This window comes from Branchiostoma lanceolatum, chromosome 7 (assembly GCF_035083965.1).
Source record: "Branchiostoma lanceolatum isolate klBraLanc5 chromosome 7, klBraLanc5.hap2, whole genome shotgun sequence".
In the NCBI taxonomy this organism is placed as follows: Eukaryota; Metazoa; Chordata; class Leptocardii; order Amphioxiformes; family Branchiostomatidae; genus Branchiostoma; species Branchiostoma lanceolatum.
The window spans coordinates 1,722,326-1,750,131 of record NC_089728.1 but is presented as its reverse complement, the minus strand read 5'-3'; the positions used below and the strand labels follow the sequence as shown (position 1 = coordinate 1,750,131).

General features: G+C 43.6%; 1 protein-coding gene across 1 annotated transcript in view; it reads right to left on the bottom strand.

Annotated features, from left to right (window-relative positions):
* The window catches only part of LOC136438521 (fatty acyl-CoA hydrolase precursor, medium chain-like), a 66,882-nt gene that overhangs the window by 26,766 nt on the left and 12,310 nt on the right, over positions 1-27,806 (bottom strand). Inside the window, exon 3 of the mRNA XM_066433331.1 lies at positions 3,480-3,630. Coding sequence (XP_066289428.1) covers positions 3,480-3,630 — 151 coding nt within the window. The remainder of the gene's footprint in view (positions 1-3,479; positions 3,631-27,806) is intronic.

The window sequence follows — 27,806 nt, the reverse complement described above, 5'->3', positions numbered from 1 at the left end:
GAGAATTATCGACCTAGATTTATAAATTCTTCAGAGAGCCAGTGATGTTGTGCAGCAACTTCACTGAGTCTGATTTAACCTTGAGGCCTATATGCTGATAGGAAACTTTTTTCTCAGTTTGTTCAGGACATACCTCATACGCAGAAGGGGAAATAGCTTTTCATACGCTGAGACTGGATTTATAAAATCACAGCTCATACGTTATTTCCTGCACCAGAGGGCCATTGAAATATTCTCTATACAGTCAACAGAACTGAAGAAAAAAGTCATCACAACAAACCTCTAGTCCTGGGCCTCCTGGCCCATCAAGTTTTTTTTTTATGAATGGTTTATTCAGAAGGTAAAATAATGCTCAAAAGTAGCAGTCAACAGACTGAATTGTTGCTGTAGCATTCACATTAAAATTCGTCCACGTCATTACACAATTAAATACGAAATCCATGATACAAACACACATAGATTATTAAAACCAATAATTCTTTAAGACAATATACAAAGATCTTAAAGATAGACATAACATATACGTATTAAGCAAGCGGACAATGAATGGTACGGCACTGTTGCGATATCGGTTTGTATTGCAACGAGGATCGTTATGTTTATGCGACGATCTAGTTAGGCGCCTACTAATGTGACCTCTGGTGGATGTGTATCCATTTTTGACAATGTCACTGTTTGATCTGGGTAATTTTAATTGTTATGAGTTTTGAATTATGAATGGGTTCCAACTTCCAAGCATATTTTTGAAATTTTCATGAGTTTGTCCGGTTAGCCACAACCTCCCTTAGCTCCTGCAGTTTTCTCTGGCCACAATCAGTCGTCTTTCTTTCAGATGAATAATAAAAAGAACGTGAAAAAAAACTGGGTCAGGAAAACAATATGTGTCTATCCCGGTGTGGCTGGATTACTGTAATATTAGGTGATAGAGAATCGATTTATGTACAACATAGATCTACATCCTGATTACCACAGGTGCTTTGCGGCCATCCTTTACGAACAGTCGTATCTTAATGGCTGTAGAATCTTAATGCTTCTTGGATTTTTAGTAGCTGCCTGCTGAATCTAGAAGGCAGTGAACATTACTGTGACTGTGTGTACTGGTTTTCCTTTATCTATTGCAATATACGGGTGTACCCAAACATTTATGTGCAATCCCTATTCAGTGCGATTCCTTTGCACATCGGTCTTTTAACTCATCTAATAATCATAATCAGACTAATACCATTATACAATCTGTGTTAAGGTCAGATTCGTTATACCACAATTCCTGCTTCTACCAAAAACCTCTGGAGCCGCATATGTACATGGATTGTCATAGTCCTATGCTTTCTGAAATGCTGTTTGTGTATAGTCATGTATGTTTTGATTTGGGCCTGCTCGTGCAAATAAAGAATTAATGATAATATTCGTTTGGTAGCCCTATTTTTTAGACCGGCAATTTACACAAAGAGCGACATGGGGAAATGCTGTTTTGACCTCACCATCGACTTCATTTAAAAACGTGTGCACACTAACAAGTCGCTAAATGTCAATGGTTCAAACACGATTTAATGCGAGGCAAATGGTCCCATAGCTGGCGTATTCCATTATGGCGGTCGTAAATGCGCTGATGAGACAGTAACATTATGGCTGTAATGAAAATTTTTATATCCTAATATCGTGTTGTAACGACGTCTGGCAATTACAACTACACTGGAGCATGGCAAACACCGTGTGACTGCATGGACTGCAGTACAAGATTAGTAGAAAACCAGCTCGTTATCTGTCATACTACAGACGTCTTTTCATACCGGTGTAATGGTCAAGTGGGTAGACGATTCGCATCGCATTGGTAGATCGTGAGTTCTATCCCGCCCAAAGACTTGACAAATGGTACATTTTGCCTAGCACTCAGCACTTGGGGAAGACGATGGACGATTAATGCACATCACTACCAGTGGACTATTCTTCGCTGTTGTGGTTATACAAAGTTATGTGGCCCAAAAACCTCGACCAATCAAACCACGTGAAACGCATTGATTCGTATCAGCCATGACCCGACAAATATGTTTTCAGATTGACAATTTTGCCACTTTGGAAGTGATTGAATCCGCCCGCGATTTGACGTTTAGAGAAAAGTAGTAGAAACTATTTTTTTAAACGTTAAATCGTGGGCGGATTCAATCACTTCCACAGTGCCAACATTGTCAATCTGAAAACATATTTTGGAGGCTGAAACCTTCCACCATCTCACTGGCAAGTTTGTTTGGTCAGATGTAGTCGTTAACGCAAGTTAGAAAGCGATTTGTCGGGTCATGGCTGATAGGAATCTGAGTTTCAATGCGTTTCACGTGGTTTGATTGGTCGGGGTGCCAACGGAGATGGGTGCCGCCCTATGCACCACCTGGTGCGGGAAGGACTTCCGACGAACTTCGCATCGATGTTTTCTATATGAGCACGCGTTGCTGAGAATTCGCTCGACAAGCGGCTACTTTTGGAGCCCCCGATAGTACAGGTTAATCTGGCCGTCCGGTTCGGCAGCTGGTCGATTGGAACTGACGAATGGGACCTAATTGGTCTGTTTTACCAGACATCGACGCGCGGCAGAAAACGCCTGTGAAGCGGGGGCATCAGGGCTTGGGACGCGCCAGGCTGCAGCCAATGTGCTCGTGCCTGAGAATGTTGTAAGAAATAGATATCCATAGATAAAACGTTACGCAATGCTTGATGCAATAATTTAGAACTTTCAGTCTCCAAAACGTACTGCTTTCATTTTGTATGCCAAAGAACAGCTTGCTAGAATATGAAGTACTCTTGCGTTTTGTATCGAGCATTCAATTGGCGAATGGCGACAGATAATCAATACATAAGTGTATATTAAACAGGCGGCCGATCGAAAAAAACGACAACATGCCACGGGTGATCGCAGAGATGAAGAGCTGGGAGGTACAACATGACGTGCAGATTCGTCATGGGATCGTTAGATCTTGACTAGAGCCAGCCACACGCCAGAAAAATGAGTAAAAAAATGCGCTTCTGCCAACTTGTGCCATCGTTTCAGCGGCGCACATCTGCAATTTGTCGCGCTTATTAAATTCTCTCGCGTGAGCACCGGCAAATCCTGTTCCTCAGTCTGATCGGGAGAATACAAACTCAGAAACTGCCTTCCAAGCAGCAACAGCATCATCAGGAACAAGCAAGGACCTCCTCATTGGCAACGTGAAAACCCTACAAATAGATTGATTATTGATTATTAAGTAGAAATAGATTTGCAATAGCTGCTTTTTCACATTTAATTTGTTTATGCCGTTAATTCTTCTCGTATAATATGGTTTTGCTTTGCTACGAATAAGACTCTGGACAATACTTTACAAAAAAATTATTTTCACCATCAATATTAGCAGCTACCAAGGGGAAGAACTGCTTAGAGCAATACCCTGGTGTAATGGGTGAGTTTTAACAAAATGAAAGCCAAAAGATTTTATGCAGACAAAGCTTACCTAACACTCCCAGTCTGTAGTTGATGGTGACCACCACGATGTTCTGTGTTGCTGCCAGCAGACTGCCGTCGTAAGCCGAGCCCGTCCCAAACATGTAGTCTCCGCCGTGAACAAACACGAGCACAGAGTACTTATTGGGCTTCTTCGAATGCTGAAACAAACAACAGGAACACGCGATACAGTTAGAGGCGAACCAGAAAATACTACAATGTCAAACTCCTGCGTGATATAAGTTCACTTCTGATATCTAGTATCAGATGGGAACAGCAAGGAAGGTGAACCAGGTGAACAGCAGAACACACACGTTTCTTTACTTTTGGCTGTTACCAATTGAAAGTTTTAGCGAGAAAATAAAACAAATTAGCATTGATGGAGCCAGGTTTGAGGAGCTTAAATTATATCACGAGGTGAATGAAATTGTCAAAGGTTACCACCGGATGGAACAAGATTACACAATGGCAACGCAACGATTTAGTTATTTTGTGTCCCTTTTTGGGTGGGATCTGAGTTACTCAACTTTGTATCTGTTATCATCTTAAATGATTGCTTGTTTTTTTACCATTTCTTTTTACTCAGTACAAGTGGCGGCGAGGATACAAATCCCACGATTTGAGTAGCACAACGTAAGTTCGTCGTAACTTTGCATTGTCCATTCATTTTGTAATGTGTTAACGGTCAGTAGATACGTTCTGACAGGCCATGTAATATTCATATCACACACCTGGCAATTTGGGATTACGGCAACAATTAACAACCAGAGGGACAACCAACAGGCTATAACTACCACTTAACGAAACAAGCATAGCAAGTGCGGTGCTTGTAACGACCACTTAATAACGTCTGGGAGCACGCCTGGACCCTTCACAGTTCACAGGGATCATCTCATAAAGTATTCTAACAGCAGGAGTGCACTGGAGCTGCTGTGCTTTACAGGTAGATCAACGTATTGATCGCCGAAAACTGCGCGAACTACATGACAACCGAAGTTGTGATTCATGGTCCCCCCCTCTATATGTTTACTGTATGATAATTAGATGATGTTGATAGCATGGATGAGGTTAGGAACAAAACAAAATTCAGTGTACATTTACAACGCCTTCCACTTTTGGGACGTGTTCCTATGTGGTGTCGAATAACTAAGCTAGGAAGGCACCAAGGCGGGTTACATATTTCCCATAATGCGCCGCTGTACCAAACATGTTACCTCTCGGGACGTAAATTCATATTTGAAAGATGCCCTGGCTAGACACAACAACACATGCTCTCGCATTGATCATTCATGCCACCGAACAACCACCCAAAGAACCATCCATCGACTACTAAACACCCCAGACGGTTTCATGGCATTACCCACGGATGATATAGGGTCCGTGGTACCTAAACCTATTGATCTTTCCAATGGTCTGCAAAATATTGCCTGTGGTGCGGTGGTCTGCTGGCGTTGCTACTGACACTTTTCAGGGTGCATTAAAGCAGATGCCGTTAGATTCATCTGACTCGTCCGTGAATGTCTAATAGTAAAATAGATATTCTATAGCTCCTATATTAAGCTTCTACGATTAAAATCTTACACGTCTTCTGTTTATGGAAACTCAAGTTTCGCATCATAGGTGCACTATCCTATGATGAAACCCCACTAAGCTGGATCTGTTTCCTGGATGTCATTAATCACTTTCCTCCTCATGCTAAGTCTAAACGGATTAATCAACAACTTTCCTAAGTGGCAAACTGGCCAAAAGCCAGGACAGCCTTTGAGTAGAACATTACCTAACAAAGCAGCCACAAAGGTATTGTACTACAGACAAAGGTCTGTTACAAAACATCCCAGAATGACTTAAGTGTAGAAGACAGTCTGAGACCCAACCGTTATATGTAACCACTGATGCCATAGGCAGTGCTATGTACAGAGCTATTTCGGCTCGTCGAACTGTTAACGTAGATAGATGGAAATCAATGGTAGCGTGAAATTAGCAGAGAAATCATATCATAGCTCTTCTATTAACGGGCTTCCTCTTGAGGGTGAAGAAGCCGGCGTGAACAAGATCGAAGATACAGAGACAGATACGTCATGGGAGAAAACGTTCTTTTATTTTACGTGAAATCAATTTCGCACGGTAGGGTAGCTTTTCACTGAGCAATAAAAGACAAAGGCTGAAAACTGTTCCTAGGAAGTGGAGGTAACTATTCAATTATATCTGCCCCTCTACATTAGATGATTAAGTCACAGTAATCTAGAGAAACATTACAAATTTGCAATCATAACACTTCTTGTTGGAAAATTGGTATAGGCGGTGATATTGGTAATGATGACAATGGTGTTTTTGCACCACAGAAAGTGTTAACATTGCAGTACAATTATATACATAGTACCATTAAATGCGTCATGGTACACCCTCTGTGGATGGGGTCGGATGCTTTAGTCACAGTAATCTTTAGAAATATTACATTTTTGCAATATCACTTCTTGTTGAAAAATGGGCAGAAGCGGTGATAATGGTAATGGCGATAGTGGTAGTTTTTGGAATATCTAAAGTATTGCTATCATATATAGTACAATTATAGTTCCATTGAATCCGTCATGGTACACCTCTCAGTGGATGGGGTCACCACACTAATTATGTCATTTCCAATCAATCCGAACCCTGAAATCCAAGTCATTCAATGTTTCTGCACGACGGCTTGACCCCGCAGTCAAGGTCACTTCCTCGGTAAAGATATTTGACACCACAAGCGAGCGTTCAATACCATCAGCGCATTCTTCTGAGGTCGATAACACTTCAGAAACGGTTGATGTTATCTACGTTATTTCCCTGCTACATCGCACTTCACCGAGTACCATAACGGCCAATTGTCTTCGATTGCAAAGATGGTCTGTACATAATTGGATTGCTCCTATCCCGACGAGTGTCTGCTACCAGGGGTAAATGTCTTATTGATTCCATGGGACGGAGATATCAACGGAATCATGTGGTCACTTAAAGCCAGCTAAATAACAGTTGGGGTTAAGCGATATTTTAGTCATCCCCAATTGAATTATTCGCACTGGAACACATCAACACCAAAGTCAACATGACATGATAGAATTTGGATAAGCGAAGACGTTTCCATAAGATTGGTAATCATTTTGCCTGAGACCTTTCTTAGTAGCCAATGCTACCAATGTCTTCGGTGGCTGAAATCCGAGGATATCAAAATGGCTTGTGTAGTCCTTATCTGTAAAATTAAAATCAAAATACTAGTAAAATGAAAGTTAGAGAGAAAGTTTTGTTAAATTGCATTTAGAATACTGATTCAGTTCTGCTCCAAGCCACGCCATAAGTATTGTTTTCACCATGACCACAGTTAAAGGGAAGAGAGTAGGTGAACAGATCTAGACGTCCATCAGATTATGTATAAAACAAGGAACAAAAACAGGCTTCACAGTACACTTAACAGTATTTCAATGTTCAAAAACCTCCATCCACTGGACAGCTAAACATGTCTAGTTGCCGTTTTTGGAAAAAGCCGGGATTCGACTCCGGCATTCTATCGCACTAGACCTGTTTGAACGTAAGAAACACTGATCTTACCCCCTGCAGCTGGGAAACACTGGTCTAATAGGGGAAAACCCCCTCCCAAATGATGTAATTCTATACCACAACAAATGTCAAAGGTCACAATTTCTTTCTCGATTTGAAATGTAAACACATGTCTGGTCTCTCTGCCTGAAAACTGGCCAAAATTGACCGAAGATTTCAGCAGGAAAAATTCTCAAAAATAATAACAAGAAAAATAACTGGGCTTTGTGCGCATGTCCATTAACCGGTCCCTCCCCTAACAGACAATTCCTGCCTTAATGCTGATATGATTTAACATATTGGTGATCGCGAAGTCCAGGTTCAAAGGTGTGAACGATCGATTGCATCTATTGAGTTTATTCATAGGTGCGCCCCGTGGCCTGTAAGCAGACGCCACGAAGAGCCAATTATGAACAGCACTTGTGGTCACAGTCACGGATAATCCAATCAATTTTACAGGTCGCCCATAGGAGCGAGAAGTTAAATGGGTCATAAAACTAAGGCTCCAAATTGGCTTTCATTTTTGGGTAATCAAGCAATTTCGTCTTAAGCAGACTACGCCCAGGGAAATTACGGTATTGGCTCCTTCAGAAAATGCGTCAATCATCTATTTTACACACGGCTTGCATCTACGCCTTTTCATATGAATTACGAAGGTCTTGCACTGTGTAGTAACCGAGGAGACAAGTTGGTGTATCGTCAACAATGACCTCTAACATTGATTGATGCGTCAATAACAGTGGCTCCGAGTGGCTCAGTCATACCTATGTTTTCTTATTGATTTTTGTAAATTAAGATTAAAACGCCCGGCAACGCAAAATATAAGTTGTAGGGCACAATTAATCTAGAACAACTGACAAGGAAAGTACAACAGAAGTTACATGAGAACTAAAAAAACATGCTAGAAATTGCGCTTATAGATCTGGATAGAAGTGCGTATTGAAGGTAGAAGAAGTGGGCTGATTGCGGGAATGCCCTTCAGGCAATTCATTAAGTGCGTAATCCATGTCATATCCACAGAAAAAGGCCTCAAAGAGTTTCATTAAAACTGCAATTTGGTGCGTGAAACTCCGCAATTTATCTTTAAGTAAGCAATCTTTTTACCTTTACCTTTACCTAGTCCCATCCTCATGCCTGAGGGTCGGGGACCATGGTAGCCTCCAGTATCAGCCTCCTCCACTTTCTCCTGTCTCTGGCTCTGTGGGTGCACTCCGCTAGTGAGAGTCCTGTCCATTCACGGATGTCGTCCCCCCACCTCCTTCTTGGTCTCCCACGGCTCCTCCTACCGTTGATCGTTCCTTGCAGTATGTGGGTGGTGATGTTGCCCGCTCTTGTGACATGCCCAAAGTATTGAAGTTTCCGCCTTTTTATGATGTTAAGCAGTGTTCTTCCCACTCCCAGCTCTTCTAACACAGAGTCGTTTGTGCGGTGTTCAGTCCAGCTGATACGCAGTATCTTCCTGTAGCATTTCATCTCCAGGGCTTGTATCTTGCGGATGTCTCTGGCATGTAACGTCCATGCCTCACAGCCGTAGGTTACCACAGGCCAGACAAGAGTCCTCAGCACTTTCAGTTTAGTGGCTGTCTTGAGGGCCCTGTCTTTCCAGATTACATCTAGGCTTCGGAGGGCTGCACGGGCTGCTCCTAGGCGTATGTTGATCTCTTGGCTACAGCTGGCTGTTTGTTCCAATGTGGAACCCAAGTACTTGAATCTTGGGACCTGTTGAAGCTGTTCTCCCCGGCAAGTGGCTGTTACTTGAGTAGGTTCCTTGGCTACGGCCATCACTTTGGTCTTCTTGGTGCTAATTTCCAGTTGGTACTCACTGGATGTGCTGTCTGTGGAGTCCAGCAGTTCCTGGAGTCCTTCCGGTGAGGTAGCTATCAACGCTATGTCATCGGCGAAGCGGAGATTGTTGATGTTCCTGCCACTTACGTTGACTCCAATCGTGGGCTGTTCCTCCACAGACTCCCTCATTACCGCCTCTGAGTAGAAGTTGAAACACATCGGCGACAGCAAGCAGCCTTGTCTTACCCCCTTCTTGACCTCGAACCACTCTGTAAGGTCCTCTTCTACTCTCACTGCTGCTTGCTGATCCCTGTACAGGTTGCTTAACAACTGAACCAAGTGCCTTGAGACTCCCATAGTTTCCATCACCTTCCATAGTGTCTGATGTCTAACTGAGTCGAAGGCTTTCTTATAGTCGATAAAAGCCATGAAGAGCTGCACATTGTTTTCCCTTGCCTTTTCCATCAGTACCCTTAGGTTGAAGATCTGGTCCCTTGTCCCCACTCTCTTCCTAAAACCCATCTGCTCCTCCGCAAACTCCTGCTCTGCCACTCGCTCCATACGCCGTAGGAGGATTCGGAGAAGGACCTTGCTGACATGGGATATCAGGGCTATAGTGCGGTGCTCCGAACAGTCAATGGTACCGGGTACCTTGGGGATGGTGATGAAGACAGACTTTACCCAGTCGGATGGCCATTGTCCAGTGCTGACGATCTTGTTGCAGAGTTTACACAGTAGCTTGGATGTTGTTGGGTTACCAGTCTTCAGTAGCTCTGCGGGGATGTCATCTGCACCCGCTGCCTTGTTCTTTGGTAGTCGTTGGATCGCTTCGTCCACCTCGGCCTCCAGAATTTCCGGGAAGGTGTCACTAGCAGACAGGCTCCCTTCATCCCCTGGCGTGCTGTGCATCTCAGACTGGTTGTCCCCATCCTCTGTGTTGTCACTGTACAACTTCTCGCAGTACTCCTTCCATCTGTGAAGTATACTCTCAAGGTTGGTCAGTATCAGCAATCTTTATCAGGAAGCTATTAGAAGGCTGCATGATCAAGATTCCACAAAACTGCACATTTCATCCCAGGCTTTCCCGTTCGCCCACCCATCTCGGTTTCCACGAAACTCGAACGCTAATGTTGACATCGCGCCCCTCCCAGATCCTCTATTGGCTTTTCAGTTGAAGGCCGGTGTTAAACCGGCAATTTCCGTCTTACCCCAAAGTCCCATTTGATAGGATATTGATCCCCGCTGTCAGACCCAAAGTCAAGGTCACCGATACGGGCCGGCGATGACCCAACAGGTCACTGATATCAAGGAAGTAAGATATGATAAAGTTCTACGTGAGGACCATCCTTCAGCATCGCATCCTTCAGCTTATTACGGAAGCTTTCTGGACTAAAAATAGCTGGCAGACCAGGATTGTGGGTGGCGAAACTACATATACAGTTTGCGTGTGACTCTCAGGACAAATTAATTCCTGCTTGATACCTGATGAACATCTAGCTCAATCTGATTTGATATTGATGTATGACCTCGGTTAAACGGTGTCTATGTATAGCACAAGTGTGCCCGAATTTTGCATTGTGGGCTGAACAGTACAAGAAAGCCCCCCTCTCACTGGACCCGCGGCACGCTGGCGGCGTCGCTGCGTCCTAAGCTAGATTTGTGTTACCTTTGACTTTATAATGGGAATATCATTCAAAACGTACAAGTATGACTAAAAAGACAACAAAACACACAAAGCTTAAAAAGATTCGTTTGAATTTTTATTCATCAATTCGATCGGCCGCAGCGACGCCGCCAGCGTGCCACGGGTCCAGTGAGAGGAGGGCTTAAGAGTCACGACTGTTACGTATCAGTCTTATGCACCTAGAACCGACATGTCCAAAAAGCTCGTTTTGCCACGAACTATCATGGAATGAAATAAAAGCTGTTGTCATTTACAACGGAAGGGAAATGAACAGATAGTTTGAGACGGACGTTAGAGTTACATTAAGTGGTTTGGGTGCGACAAGTTGTTTGTTGTGATATAGCCAGCGCGTGCCTGGGAAGCTGGTGTGTTGCGCCGAATGGTGGTTCTACCCGTTGGCCACTTCAGTTTCAGAGCAGCAGTGCTTACAAATTTCCCACGTGGCAGCAATGACCCGAACGGTATGAGCAACAAAGTAAAATACGATAAAGTAGGCTGTTAGGGCCATATCTTAATATCGTCTCCTTCACCTTATTGTACAACAGTTTCGTGGTAATGAGCTTTATGATCTATGAATAGATTCCACATCATGATTGACGATGGCAATATTGATATGCCCGTAGCTTTCATCATAAAAAGATTCAGGTTCGATGCTGATCTATGTCAAAGGTTAACAATGTAAAGTTTAGGCTCTGGTTCGTTATTGATGTTAAGCCTATGTCAAAGGTCACGTCGTTAGCGTGCCCTGTATCCATCAGGATTGCCCATCATATCGAAGACACTTTTGTTATGTTTAGCCATAAGTATGGCTAAACATATTGTTTTTACTCATTATGTTTAGCCATGAGTATGGCTAAACATATTGTTTTTACTCATGTTTCTTCTTCTTCTCCTGTCAAATCTTCAAATCGATTCATCTCTGTCATTTTTTGACCAAATGACCTGAAATTTGGTACAGAGGTAATGTAGGCAAAAACCAATGTGCGTTCTTTTCCTTGTTTTGATATTGACCTTGAAAGTGATTTTATTGAGGTTTTTAGGCTATTTTTAGCATATCTTGGCCTCCTGCGCCCTGGTATTTCAACCGAATGACCTGAAATTTGCTGTATATGCGGCTTGAACAAATATTTAAAGGACTACATTCCCATTTTTGGCATACATATATTCAAAACGATTTATTTTGGGCTTTCTTGACAATATTTGCCACTTCTGTCACTTTCAATACTACATATGACCTACAGGTCATTGACCCCAAGTGCCTTGCACCTGGCCAAGCTGGAAGTTTGCTTACGAGGAGGAAAGACCGGACATAAACATTTAACGTGATTATCGGGAAAACACCATGTTCCCTTAAACTCAGTGGTTAAATTGCAGTTTAGGAAATTTTATAACAGAAAACAAGTTAAATCAATGATTTTGTGAATGTTTATTCTAGCATTAGTTATTCCAGATATTTTCAAACTCCAAATTCTTCAACACAACACGGGAGATCGTTTCTCCTCAGACTGGCGCGACACTCCTGTCAAAATTGATTGATGATCTCTCTCTGCCGCCGACTTCATACATGATCAAAGGCGGGTGGTAGGCGGTGCGCGGGGAAACTTAAATATATAATGTAGCGAAGTGTTGCACAAGGAATTCTCACGCTGAGGGGTACATGAAATAATGCTTACAAAATAGACCTCTATGAATCGGGCTACATTCAGCAATCATGGTAGACGGATTCGGGGCATGCCACGCAAAACACATGGTCTCACTGGGGACAGGCGTTTTGGTCCCGCACGTTGTCGCAGCGGTGCGTCGCCGCTACGCGATCGAAAGCACGCCGCTGTCTGTCTCGGACCAACACGCGTCTCCCGTGATGTGTAGCGTCCACCACCAGGCCTTCCTACATGTCCTACGTACGGGCGTATGGATCGTAGAATTCGGCAAAAAAGGAATGATTAGGCCAGTAGAGTCAGTCCCCGGTAAGGTCAATGGTTCGCCCCTTTGCGCTAGCTTGTAACGTTAAATGAATGTACCCTCTGGTGGCCAAACTTCACTGACAAACTTTCTCCCTATTATCATCATGAGCTTGCGTTAGTCTGGTACTAGTGACTATTATGTGCCGGGAATGTTTATCTATCGCACGCCTTGGAAGGAAGTTCAACCATGATAAATGGTCGGCCGTTGCGAAAATTTGGAATCCCATGCTGTTGATTTTCGTGATTGAATCTGTAAGAAAATATATTTTCATGTCGTTCATGTTTTTGGGACGGACGCCGGGACGGGGTGAATTTTTTCTATCATTTTCGTCCCAATAGTAATGCAAATCGAATCGTGTTGCACAAGAGGCAAAACACTAAAAACGTGGGTCTTGTGGAGTGTTTTGGAGCGGGAAAATGCCGGATATTAGCGGTGCCGAACAGTGTACATCGTCGCGCGCGGGTGACGCTCCGTCAAAACAAATCCGCTGGTGGTCTAGCGCGGCCACCGAAAATAGGCAGAAACACACAGGAGGACTTAGCACCTTCGTTTATGAGGGCAATTGTGAAAATCTTTTGTTACAAATTGTTCGAACATTGAAACATTTGGATAGATGGTTTGAAACTGTTCTAAATAAAGAGATTTTTGTGTAGTTACGTTCGAAATGTATCCAACGTATGTGAAATAAGTTCAAACATGTTATAAGTTTCAATTCTAATTGTTTGAACACTTTAGAACTATTGTGACTTAGACATTCTTTTAATCAAAATAGTTCAAACATATTACAAATATTATATTAAAACCCTCTCGGTGACTTTGAATTGACTCAAATATGTTGTTTTTGGTCATTTCCTTCGTCTCCTGTCAAATCTTAATATGTATACTATGGAAAACTTCATTCTTCCCTGGGGTTGATCTTTTTTAATTCAATTTTGAACTGGGTTGATTATGCGCAAGAGTGTAATTTTCAGTGGATATTTTTCGACTGGTTTACATGGAAATGGCACGGAATATCCCATTCTTGCAAGGGGAGGATTCTTTAATTATTTCTTTCAATTTTGAGCTGGAATGATTATGAAAAAGTCCATTTTTTAGCAGAAGTGTATTTGTTAATCAATTAGTGGATATGGTTGTGGACTGGTCCATATTGTGTTGAGGTGCTACTGGAAGACTCAATTTTGGACTGGGGTGATTCATTTTTTTAGTGCAAGTATTTTAGAATGGTCCATTGTTATTTTGGGAGAGTCCATTTTTTGCATGGCGAGGAGTATGGCTAAACATGCTGTATTTGCTCGCAAATGTTGCCTTTCTAGTTTAATTTGTTTTTCCATTTTTCATTTCTTTTATTCCATTACACAACATTGTGCAATTGATTGATGGTAGGCTCATGCTTGCGTTCCGAACAGCTGAGATCACTGCCCGGAATTCCTGGCCCTTAAGCTTCTGCACGCATCGGACGATTCACATCGCACCACTGACGTGCCAAGGCATATAAATTGTGGATATTGATCATTACCGTTAGGAATGAATCATAGAAGGGAGATTCATTATGATTCTGCCCTCTAGCAAGGAAGTCAATCGGTGCAGCCTCACGAGGCTGCATCTGTAATGCGCGGCGACGACGCGCTGTTGAAATCCGCCGGGCCCAGCGCTGAGCACGCCAGTCACTTTGCCCAAATGAAGTGGATTTCCTCTGGCATCACGCGTGCACTTCCTGGTGGCCAATATCGTTTGTAATTGCATTTCCCCTGATCGCAGTATAACGCCATATCGCCTAACGAAGTTAGGGCCCCTTATGCGGCGCCATGACTTTGAAGTCGCGCAGATCATCCTACATCTGTTGGACAGCCAAATGTCGTTACGGAGTTCGAAGATGTCGTTATGAAGATGGAAATGCGATATGTTGTTACTATAAGGACTTCATATGTCTCCTCTTAGCAAATGCGCGTACATGAATATGAATTTGTTTGAAAATTGACCCCTGTATGTTTGTCATAACGTTATGCTATATCATCTATCTATTTATCTATCTATCTATCTATCTATCTATCTATCTATCTATCTATCTATCTATCTATCTATCTATCTATCTACCTATCTATATCTATCTATCTATCTACCTACCTACCTATGTATGTATCTCTATCTATCTATCTATCTATCTATCTATTTATCTATCTATCTACCTATCTATCTATCTATCTACCTACCTACCTATGTATGTATCTCTATCTATCTATCTATCTATCTATCTATCTATCTATCTATCTATCTATCTATGTATGTATCTATCTATCTCTATCTATCTATCTATCCATTTATCTATCTATCTATCTATCTATCTATCTATCTATCTATCTCTATCTATCTATCTATCTATCTATCTATCCATCCATCCATCCATCTCTATCTATCTATCTATCTATCTATCCATCCATCCATCCATCCATCCAACCATCCATCCATCTCTATCTATCTATCTATCTATCTATCTATCTATTTATATATGTATATATATATCTATCAATCTACCTCCCTACCGTAAATGCTAACACATATATAGTTCCTTCACGAGGGTTGCTCATCCACTTCAGGTCCACCCCATGATTCGGAAATGCAATTCAGTTGCAGGCGGGCTTTCTCCATTTTATTTCATGCATCCAAGAGGCCGGAGGTGGTACCAAAGGAGCAAACTATATTTCAAAATAACGATTGGGTGAAAGGCGATAGCTGGGGAAATAAGATATCTGCATTAGATGGTCGTGAAATTCTTCAACCGGTTCGTAAATTTTGTTCTGAGAATACTGCTTTAAATTTGTCTGAGAAGACAGTAGGTAGTACTGACTTTCAGAAATAACGTATCTGTCAACAAAATCACACATCATTTAATAGATATCCAAACACCGTTCCAAAACAAACACGTCTCCCTGATTTTCGTCTGCCAATACTGTAGCCATCACCAGGTTCGAATGACCAAGGACATTATATAGGATGTCCTTGGAATGACTAACCATTTAGGACACGTGATTTTACTTACACATGACGTCAGTAGCTGTACTAGGGGTGTTACATATATAATAGGGTGTCATTCTATTGTTAAGAGGCAAGAGGAAGTTGAACCTGTACATACTAGTATACACTAGAGTTTATGTTGTTGTAGTTAGATATCAATTGTACTTCTGTTTCATCACCATGACCTGTACTTAGCTTGTAGAAGCATAAATATGCTATAAAGGTCTTTCATTCAATATCATAAAACAAATAAAACGTATTTGTCATTCCAGACATGTGTCTGCCTGGGATCGGAACCTTTCCTGGCGGGCCAAAAGCGGACAGTGAAGAATCGGCTGGATTTAAAAACATGAGCCTCAGGCGTAAAAACCGCCGTGCAGGGTTCCCTGGGGAATTAGAAGGACGCCTTTACAAGCATCCTTTACAACAGGCGATGGACCAACGCGCCCAGTACCCGGGGACATCTTTGCAAAGCGGCGACGGACGTGACGTGAACAACTTGAGTCTGCCAGCAGGAACTTGAAAGGCGGTGGAAAAGATACAAACCACTAGAGCTTCATTAATTCTCTAATTCATCTGATTGTTGGTCAGCAATGCTACAAAGGGGATAGTGATATGTACCAAGGTGGACATCAAAACTGTAGCACGAACATACCAGAATCCATCCAGAATTCGGTAACTGTTACCTTGTGTACCTGACTACCTGTGCAAATTTTGATTGCAATAAAACTCGGTCCGGCACACCTACTTGCCACTACCAATGACACTCTACATTTATGAAATCACTCCCTAAGCCGATTTGCAAGAACGCCATCATGAACGACAAGACTCTTTGATGAATGGCAGGGATTTGGTTCCGCAATTTGGCTGCGGCAACATCTCTAACTCGGGAAACGAGCCCAATCAATGAACGTCATTCCAAGTTCCATAGAGATTAGGGGATATCGCAACGGCCTTGAAGAAGACCATCAATTCTCCTTGGGTCAAACAGGGGATTTCTTAAGATTGGAAGGCGTCAGGACAACCAAGGTCGTCTCCAAAGAACAGATATTGATCAGCAGATTTGCGTGGGTTTGCAGGTGGACATGTAGACTTCAAAGGTGGCCAACGTTCCTCTCAAAGACCTAACGCAGCGCCGGATACGTGACATCCTGGGTGCAGTGGCCAGGGTGGCGGCTCCTCTTGTTACAAAGCCTGTGTGGACTTGGCTGATGGATAACGCAACATTTCATGTAACTCGGGTCAACCACAAGGTGGCTCGCTCTCCACGCCGGTGTCGTTTTTATGTCGATCCCAAAGTTTGGCGATAATCCACAGACTGCCGCTGTTCTGGCACCTTTCTAAGCTACGATATTCCCGAGCTCTCTTCTGGAAATGGAAAAGCTAGAGAAATTGTTGTATGTCATTATAACAGTACATCAGAAGAGCCCATGTGTTGGACGGAAACGGGTGGCAGGTCGCTCGTACGTCGTGGTGGTGGTGTCTAAAAGACGTTCAATCAATGTAGATTTAAGCCATGGACACACAAAAAATGTTGGGATATATCGCAAGACTGCGGAGAAAGGCAATATTTACACGATGTCCCCTGGCATTGCTGCGAAAAGATCCATCTACAGGCTTATTTGTTGACGTCATTGATATCATAGATTTAATTTTATCACTTTACATTGCAGAGTAGTATTATTGGGATCATTTCTTTCTCACTCACCAAACACCCGATCTCGAAAATATTACAGGGTACATTCATTATAGCTCAAACCCCAAGGGCCCCATTGGAAAACGCCTCTGTACTGTGTCTTTAAGTCGACAACTAGAAACGAAAGCACCTACCGCAAATGAGTGAAGCCGGTGGCAACTGCAGCCAGAGCATGTATGTCCATCAGACGGGTCAGTTCGTAATCAGTCAAAGAAAATGGCATCAACCTGTCGAAGTGCTAACCCATTTCTGTCGCTCCGCTAGGAGATGCAGACTTTTTGATGGGATAATCGATGGGATCGATCCCGGTAAGCTGGACGTGATAGTGATTCCTGTGCACCTTTCAGGCCTCGCGTGATAAATGTGTGATAAGGGACAGAGATGGGGAAATGCGTTTCGATGCGTTAGCGCTAATTCCAAACACCATGCACTTACTTAGGCTAATACATGGAAATTGCGTCGAACTTGAAGATCTTTGCTGTATGTATCATGTACTGCTTGCCTACCTGAATGTCTAATGTGTACAGATACCATATATAACGTATAGGAATAATGTATACCTACAGTCTTGCAAGGGATGCATCAACTCTTTTGGCTTACATACCAATGCCTACCATCCTCAGATGCAAAAGGCAACTAACTAGGTGGCACAATTTTACAAAGTCAAGCAATTACATGCCTCGTATATCAGGGGATTCGAGACACATAGCCCATTACAGGAAGTCCGAGGATGGCATATAGCTCTGTACAAGCTAATTGTCCAAATAAAGGACGCTTTCCGTGCAGACGTCGTCAAAAAGAAGCACCGACCACTTCGTCCACTTCCATATCAATACGACAGGCGGCCCGCCGGTTGCAATAATGTAGAGCCTGATCATTATTCAATCGGGAAAATCACACAACGTCGATACACTGCTCTTTGTTATAGTGAAAAGCTTTTAATACCGCCTGGGAGGGTACCAGGACCTAGCCACGAGGCATTAATCTGCCAGCATGACGAAATGGGTCAGACAATAATCTATCACAAATTACATCTAGCCCGTGCCAATATATGACTACCTGCCAAGGGACATGGACTGTCACTGTACTTTTTTGCGGGAACAAATAGCATTGTCGCCGCCAGACGAGATTGTCACACGCGGCGTTATTGCATCTAAGCACCGCCATAGGGATACAATGATGCTGGGGATATGACAGTATGGTTGAGTTGTCGGAATTGCCACAATGGAGGAATTAAATAAATTTAAAAACTGTATTGGAAAAACATTGTTAGCAGCCATTTTGTATAGGTATTGTGATTTTATGATTACAATAGTGGTTTTATTCCTTGATATTCTTTGCCAGGCCTTGGTTAATTGCTATCTGTGTCCTACTGTCGTTCTCGTGTCCGCGTGGTCAAGAGCGTGACGAGGAATTTGGCGTATCCTCCAAACTTTACATTTTACAATCTCTAAAGCCTGTGTACAATCAACGTGTCTGTAGTTCAAAAACAAACTATTTTAACACGCCCGCGCTGCATTTATGACACAGCCACGCCTGGCAGCGAGCACGAGCTATTACCGTTTGTTACCGCTGGTCAGTAAAACTTTTTATTTCATACAAAAATCGATGTACAAGATCATGTAGCTGTAAAACACGTATCAAAGGAATGAAATACCTTTATTGTAACAGCAGCATCCAGTTTATGACGTTAATTTCAGCTAGTTTATGACTTGCGCAGGAGAAGTAACAGGTCGTCGGCCGATCGTATCTCTTATAAAAGTGTTCTCCCGTTAAGAGAACGTGAATTGGCCATCGTTGTTCCCTCCACTCGTGACTCAGCCCACATGACCCCGTTCTAACCCCGCGTGCCCATCCCGGTATGTTACAATTATGGACCCGACGCAACCGCTCTATTATGGAAACTGGCGTGGACGGGAAATGAAAGCTGAGAGCACAGAGGCCGGCAGGTCACAGAATACGTGAGGCAGACACCGTGTCTAGTTCGGTCAAGTATTTCTTAGAAAAGTGGAAACCACGAGGTGGGATAAGCATTGGACATACTAATGCATTCTAATTAGAATTACTCCACGAAATTCGGCGCTCTCAAATGTGTCCCGAATCCTGATGAAAAAGGCAAGCAACAGGTCTTGCGTGAATACACCATATGTAAACTGGAATAAATCAAATGAAAGTTGGTGCTCTAAAATGTGGTCAGAATCTTGATGAAATAGATCTTACACAATAAGTAAACTGTTCCAAACTGAATGAGCACGGTAATTACTTTGGTGATAATAAACGTATTTCTGTCAGCAGTGCATGAACTGCAACAACCTGTCATTGACTTGGAGGTCAAATTGAAAAGTAAAGAAGTCAAGAAGTTGGTAAAGAAGTAAAATCAGTCATGTCATGCCCAAAATAGGCGGGTGCTGTATTTCCACTCAGTGTGTATGTCAACGGACTAGATTTATTGTGTACTCTCCGGTAGATACATGATCACGACACCATATCGTATTACATAGGGCTTAAAGCATGACGTCATGACTTCAGGCGTAATCACCAGTAAAACTGGTGACGTCATGCCCATCACCGGTGATTGATAACATCGGAGACATAGAGATGAGATATGAGTCTTGATAGATGAGGCGGGCAGACAATTAGTGTGTATAATTGATAATGAAGGGGCGTGCACTGAATGAGGTAGTCCTTCACGGGATTACGGCTTAGTGTACTCAATGTCAGATGATTGCCGACCGCGACCATGAAAGGTTCGAATCAATATGGCGGCACACAAGGCGGCTGCTCGCGACGGGTGACCTACATACGGCGCGGTGAAGTCCCGGGTAATACATCTGGGAACAGTTTGTCATCAGAACATGGCACACGCCTTCTCACGGCCATCAACAAACATGCTGCGTCACAGGGTAGCGGTAGCTAGCTTGATGTATTCAGGAGCAGAGGAATATACTTAAATGTTAAATCACTGGCCGAGTCCTCTGTTTTGGTTGCTTCTAAATGTGACAATTCAAACGGGAAATGAAAATATTTGCAAAAAAGAGAAATCAAATATTTCGAGTCCTGTACTGGTTCATTTTTGTAGTAATAAATGGTGAAAAATAGCTCAATAATACTTTGAAACCGTGGTCGATCAAATATTTAATGTTTTAGAATATATTTCCCCCTACATAACATCACCAAATAGCAGAGTCGGACGTGACTCAGAAAGGTATTGAATTACTGCGCAATTTCGGTATCCACCGACTCGAAATGAAGCAAATCCGCGCATCGATCCTCATATCCCAGCCATAACAAGTTGTCTTAGAACGATTCCCCTGTGTCCCAGACGGATTCGGAGTTTCGTGGTTCACTTTTGACCTAGTTTCAAGTTGTGTCTATTGATCTGTGTATCATAAATGTGCAGCGAAGGAGAAGGTCCTTCGATTCGGCATTAATGAGCGCCAACTTTATGTAGTCGTAGATTGCCTCAAAGGAATTCGTCTTAAAAGATTTTCATGGGCTTACAAACTTATTATAACCAATTTCAGGTTTGACCTAGTTTCATGCGTGTATGAATATGATAGGTGGCATCGTGTTCGCGCAACGCTCATGGTATTTGGCCCAGAACCCAGAGGGCCTGGGTTCGAATCCTCTGATATGCCACCTACGTCATTTACGCCACTTTACACGACTTTAGGCTTCCTCACTCTACTCAAGTGTCAAATTGGGTAGATGGCTTCTGTTGGGGAGGTAAATGACGGTGGAAGGAGAGGGTCGGGCTCCGCCTCCCAATACCGTTCCATAAACACAGTTGATAACAACCCACTGCCCCTACGGCCTCAAAAAGGCTATGGGACTACCTTTACCCTTTTGTTTTACATGTGATTGTCTTCGGATTTATTCATTTATTCAAAATGCTTCCCGATTGATCATCGTGAAGCAAGAGACTACAGCTTCCATTAAGCACAGTTTTTTTTACAGGATTTAGACCGCTGATCATGAGAGTGACCCAAAATCTGTAAACATTTAGAAAATTAACACATAAATGTTGAGAGACTACTGAAGGACCTTAGAGGTCAGGTAGCGCTCACCAAAAGATGTTGAAAGATCTTTCAAATGTTTGTACGCCGAACGGTCTCTATAGATGGTTTCGCCTTTGTGGAGTCCCCCTTAAGCTCTTACGTCATGAGCTGATGCTCATCCTTCCTACCGATTTATTGACACGGATGAATGTTTCACGAACAAGCGAAGGTAATAAACGAATCCTTTTTGCCATAGCAAACTGGAAAAAAAACTTTATTCTTTAATGCTTGGTGGCAAGATCTCATCGTGTGAAACGAAACATGCAAAATTTAGGAGACCCCGGTCACGGGTCGGGTGGCGCGCCGTATTGCCAATTACCTGGCTGGGTTGGACGTTATTGGGAGGGTGGAAAGGGGCGCTGAAATATGCATGGATCTTGTTATACGTAATGAGCTGGGACAGTTAAGTCAGACTGAAATGTAACAGGAGCTGGAGATGAAAGGGCATTCCTGGCAGCAGCGATGATAAATGGATGCATGCATGGAAGGATGTGATCAATCAATATCTTTTTTTTTCTTATTGCTTTTTAGATGTACTCAACCACCAGTATGGCAAGACATATGTTCTTAACTATGCTAAAAATGCTAGAAATTAAAAAGAAAAGAGTGTCTGTATGACTAGACTAGATACGTTCTATGTTTAACCCTTCTGATAGTAGCATTAAGTGCAAGTAAATGCCCTTTCAGAACCTACTGCGCTGTCCTCTACAACAGAGACACAGCCACACAACCCTGTGTAGAACATTGATGGAACGTAGCTCGGAAAAGGTGTTTTCCAAATTCCAATAACCTGCTGTCTATGTTAGTGCCAAGGCGGCAATATGCGTTATTCTTGAAGCAACTCTAAGCTATAGATCTAGTCACAGACAGGACGACGGTAGATACTAGTCAGGTCACTAAGGAGTTACTCCGCAGTCAACATATTAGTCATTCTCAAACTTCTCACCTAAGGAGAGAGACGACCGGAGACTGTGTGAGAATGAGAAATGATTCTTAGATACTCTCCTAGTAGCGAACACGGCACGACGTGCCACCAGTGAGGGTACTTTGATGAATAGATGACTCCTTTCACTTGTAATGGACCGATACATTACAGGAACGTTTCAAGAATAAAGTGAGAAGCGAAAAGGTTGAAGGTGGCAAGGATCACCTCGTGACGCACGATTCACATCACTCGCACTACCAGCTGAGATACACCGTCTAATACCAAGCTTGCAAGCCGTTCCATTTTTACCGGATAAAATACACCATCCGACGCCAAGCTATTCCGGTACTACCGGCTAAAATACACCATCCAGTATCAAGCTATTCCGGTACCAAGGAATAAAATAAACCAACCGGCAAAAAGCTTAGTTCCGGTACTACCAGCTAAAATACACTTACCGGTACCAAGCTATATCCATGTACAACCAGCTAAAATACACCAGTCGGCACCACGTCATCCAGGCACTACCGGCTAAAATGCACCATCCGGCACCAAGCCATCCAGGCACTACCAGCTAAAATACACCATCCAGCATCAAGCCATCCTGGTACTACCGGCTATGCTAAAATACACAATCCGGCACCAAGCTATTCCGGTACTACCAACTAAAATACTTCATCCGACACCAAGCCATCCCGGTACTACCGGCTAAAATACACCATCCGGCACCAAGACATCCCGGTACTACCGGCTGAAATACACCATTCGGCACCAAGTCATCCCGGTACTACCGGCTGAAATACACCGTCGGACACCAAGCTATTCCGGTACTACCAACTAAAATACTTCATCCGACACCAAGCCATCCCGGTACTACCGGCTAAAATACACCATCCGGCACCAAGTCATCCCGGTACTACCGGCTGAAATACACCATTCGGCACCAAGCCATCCCGGTACTACCGGCTGAAATACACCATTCGGGACCAAGCCATCCCGGTACTACCGGCTAAAATACACCATCCTGCCCCAAGCCATCCCGGTACTACCGGCTAAAATACACCATCCTGCCCCAAGCCATTCCGGTACTACCGGCTAAAATACACCGTCGGACACCAAGTCATCCCGGTACTACCAACTAAAATACTTCATCCGGCCCCAATCCATCCCCGTACTACCAGCTAAAATACACCGTCGGACACCAAGCCATTCCGGTACTACCAACTAAAATACTTCATCCGGCCCCAATCCATCCCCGTACTACCGGCTGAAATTAACCATCGGACACCAAGCTATTCCGGTACTACCAACTAAAATACTTCATCCGACACCAAGCCATCCCGGTACTACCAACTAAAATACACCATCCGACACCAAGCCATCCCGGTACTACCGGCCAAAATACACCATCCGGCACCAAGACATCCCGGTACTACCGGCTGAAATAAACCATCGGACACCAAGCTATTCCGGTACTACCAACTAAAATACTTCATCCGACACCAAGCCATCCCGGTACTACCAACTAAAATACACCATCCGACACCAAGCCATCCCGGTACTACCGGCCAAAATACACCATCCGGCACCAAGACATCCCGGTACTACAGGCTATGCTAAAATACACCATCCAGCACCAAGCCATCCTGGTACTACAGGCTGAAATAAACCAACAGTCACCACGACATCCCGGTACTACCAGCAAAAATACACCATCAAGCCATCCTGGTATTAACAGCTAAAATGCATTTTTGTATACCATCCGGCGCCAAGCAATCGGGACACTGGTTAGCGCTAAGGTAATCTAAGCATCATCATAATTTATTCAACTTTCCAGTGTCTTCAAAACTTAAAGTGATCAGCGGCGTTGGAGACGTCAAATGGACACATCTTCCTAGCCATCTTCTTGGTAATAGCGAAGATGTAGAGACGATGAGGTCTAGAGAAAACACTTAACGGCACACTTAGGTGCAGAGGAAGAGCCGGGGTACATTTATTCTCCACGGCACGCGGCAACATGTGGCAGCGCCAGATAACCTTGATGACTGGGAAAGCGTCTTAAGTGGGGCAGGTGGGAAGACGCATGCGGGGAAATACAGAAAGCTTCGGTCCTAATTCCCCACGCACGAAGTCATATCGTGTTACGAGTTTTACCACATTTCGCCGGTGTCGTGTGGACCCATTATTCTGCCTACATGCTTTCTGACTCTTCTCTTTCGAGCTTTATGCCATGATGGCAGTGCCTGGCGACTGCTGATTCACAACGGCGTCTCAACATTTGAGAGAGTAGCTGTTGCCGAGGCAAAGAGCCTGGGCCAGGAAAGCTCGTCAACAAAAGGACTAGACGCTATCTGCACCAGTAGACTAGACCTACTTTAGCTCTACGGAGTGGCTAGCTGTCTACCATGTTGGTTTGCAAATCCAAAAGTATGAGATGACTGGTGAACTAATATACCATTAGGAAACTACTCCATTTCAGCAGTAGTATCGCAGAGCTTTGATAGTAGAAATTTGCTTTATCAACTTTTTGTCACATTTCCTCCATGTGAAAAAGAAGAAAAATGATGCAAGAATCACCACTTACATTTTGCTGCCGCACTGAGTCAAATGTGTGAATAGCGTCATACTCACTCACTCACTCACTCACCTACTCACTCACTCACTCACTCATTCTCCCACACAACTCCCATCTCTTCGCTTCTTTCAGACCTTCATCAAAGCTCGAAAAACATGGCTTTGCCAAACTTGAGCTGGTACTTGCTGTCCAACATGATATTTGTGACACGTTCGTATAACACATTGAGGGCCTACTTAGACCTACAAATGGATAATTTCGTCAACAACGGCAAATTAAGCTACACGGATAGAGTTTTCCCGTCCGTGGATCGCCGCCCGGCAATAACGGCCCTGCATAAACGATACAGAACATTCCCGGCAGCTCCAGAGATGATGAGACCGATATTGGATCGGGCCCTGCGCCATTCCATGTCCGTACCAGCGATAAATATAAATACAGACTGCACGCGCGGATGGCGATAGGTAATCTCTCGGTGACCCGGCATAAATAGAGAGCTCCGTCCCCGTGATGAGTCTGTATCTATGTTAAAAGGAACACGGGCGATATAAAACAGAAGCACCGAGGCGGAACCCCTGACTGGGCGGGAGTAGACGCGTATTTCCGGAACAGTCATTAGACTCACGGTTTCATCAATCCGGCCCCGTACAGCGAAATTCTACTCCGCCGATCCTCTCCCGTAAGACCGTGTTTGATCATGGCTAGAGGATAGTATTACTGCAGGTTTTTTACAACAAGGACACGGGATCACGGTGAGCCCGTTCAATCTTCAAACGGAGTGGGCCCACTCGTAAATCGTTGCAGGATACCCCCACAAGCTTTGACATTTCTGGTATGTAAGTGGGGTATGGTGAAGTGGTGGCTGTGGGCGGGGGTTGAGGTGTAGGATGCAATGACGTAGGTAAGAGATGAAGAGCAAAGAGTTGTCATTGAATTAACATACTTTTTGTAAAATTCATGTACTGGCAGTAAGAAAGTGAAACGAGATGTAACAAAAGTTGAAAATAAAGCGAGTATCTCACTGGACGTGCGACTTTTCGGTGACGTCGCTGCGGCCGAGCGATTTGGGAGAGCGCTCAGCGAATTTCATCGATGAACAAATAATATTCTAACACTTTGTGTGTTTTGTACTTAAGTCATACTTGTGCATTTTGCATTATATTACCATTCCAAAGTCAAAGGTAGCAAAAATTAGCAAAAAATACAATCTAGCGACGTCGTCAGCGTGCCGCATGCGCAGTCCAATGAGATACCCGCTTAAGAGGCGATGCACGTCTTCACGTGGGGCATGGTGTAGCGGTGGTAGTGGTGGGCGGCGGTGTAGAATATAATGACAACAACTATGTAATAGATGTAGAGCGAAGATTCATCACTGAACTAAAGGAAGCTACGTATGTCAAACTCATTTAATGGCAGCAACGTAACGTCGAAAATACAAGGCGATACACGTATGTACGTGGGACAAGGTGTAGTGGTGGTGATGGGTGGAGGATGCGTGGACTTGAATATGGTAACAGATGGAGATAAAAAAGTATCATTGGAGCAATTCAATGATGCTCTTCTAACTCATCTTCTTCCAGCAAGGGTGCGTAACGTTAGATAACAACACAACAGTCGGATAATATTTAGCAGTAGATGTTCTGACGGCTCTCAAGGACACGCACGTAGAGGAGGATTTGCTCAGCATCTCGAGTCACCCACGACCACCCCCGTCGAAGCTCAGGTAAGCGGCAAGCAAACTTTCACCTGCTCACAGAGTAAGCACATTAAAATCTCTGCCAGCTTTATCCATGGTTCGATGCAGCTGCATGCTTCACCACGCACGGGTTTATATATAGCCGGGATGTGCATGAATCCATCTCTGCGCCTCACGTCGCTTTCTGGGTCGCCCTATCAGTCATGGTTTGATAATGTAGGTCAATTAAAATCCAACATCCTCTGTTAATTGATTATCTGCGCTGTCATTAATAATGGAGTCGGAACCATGACATTTGAAACCATTACTTAATAATTGTAAGATAATCCGCCAAGCTAAGAAACGTTGCAATTTCTTCTAAGACTAGTTTTCTCCCGATTGGGGGATTGAGTACTTATATCTCTATCTGTTCGCCATGGGAGTTATGGTACAGGTACGTCAGCTCAATCATTGTACCTGTCCTCTAGGACATTTGTCATCCACTACGAGACAACGTTCGTGGCGTCGTGAGCGTTCGGCTCAGACCCAAAAGGTGCGGGTTCGAATCCTGTCCTGTCCCCGATATTGTGCCCTTGGGAAAGGTACTCTCTCCAGCCAGGTGTAAATGGGTGGGGAAGACCTGACTTGGTTGGGGAAGGTCGTATTGAGGTCACCTTGTGGCGCCGAATGGCAGCCGCCCAAACCTTTGCGATGGTTATATGTAGTGGAAGTGTGGACAACATATATATATGCATGTTGTGTTATCATATGAAACCTGTGAACCCTGCATCAGCACTAGAAAGGCTGCAATTGCGGGTAATTTCTGACCAATGAAAACCATTATTATTACTATTAACAAACGACCTCCACCATCCAGTAATGACTGCTATTGAATTGGAGACCGCGCTTTTGCAGCTAGCGGCGTTCGTGGACATTAGTCAAGATTGAATTAAGTAAAACCAGACTTCAATTAGCAGCGTCGCATCTTACGGTCTGCCCAACAATTCATTTACAAGGATGCAATTACACAAACACGTCATGCTTGCGTCAACGCCGCAATTTCGATTCCGGGAAAATGTGTTGCCCTAACAGAACACACGTCAGTCTGAAGCACGCAGCACTCTCCATTCGTCTACATCCTACCCACTTACAGCAGTAGCAGCAGTAGATTATACAGAAGGCGATGAATTTGTATTGATGGAAAGTAGGAATTGTAAAGGTACCACCAGAGCATGGAAATGAAATTAAGTCATCTAAACGTGAGAAAGTCAAATAAGATGGAGAAAGTAAGCTTAAGTTGTTCGTTAAAATCATGCAAATATTAAGCAAAGGGTATCTAAGTTACGCAAAGGTGAGTTGGTGGAGACTGTACTCTCCAAGCAGAGGTTGGTGGAG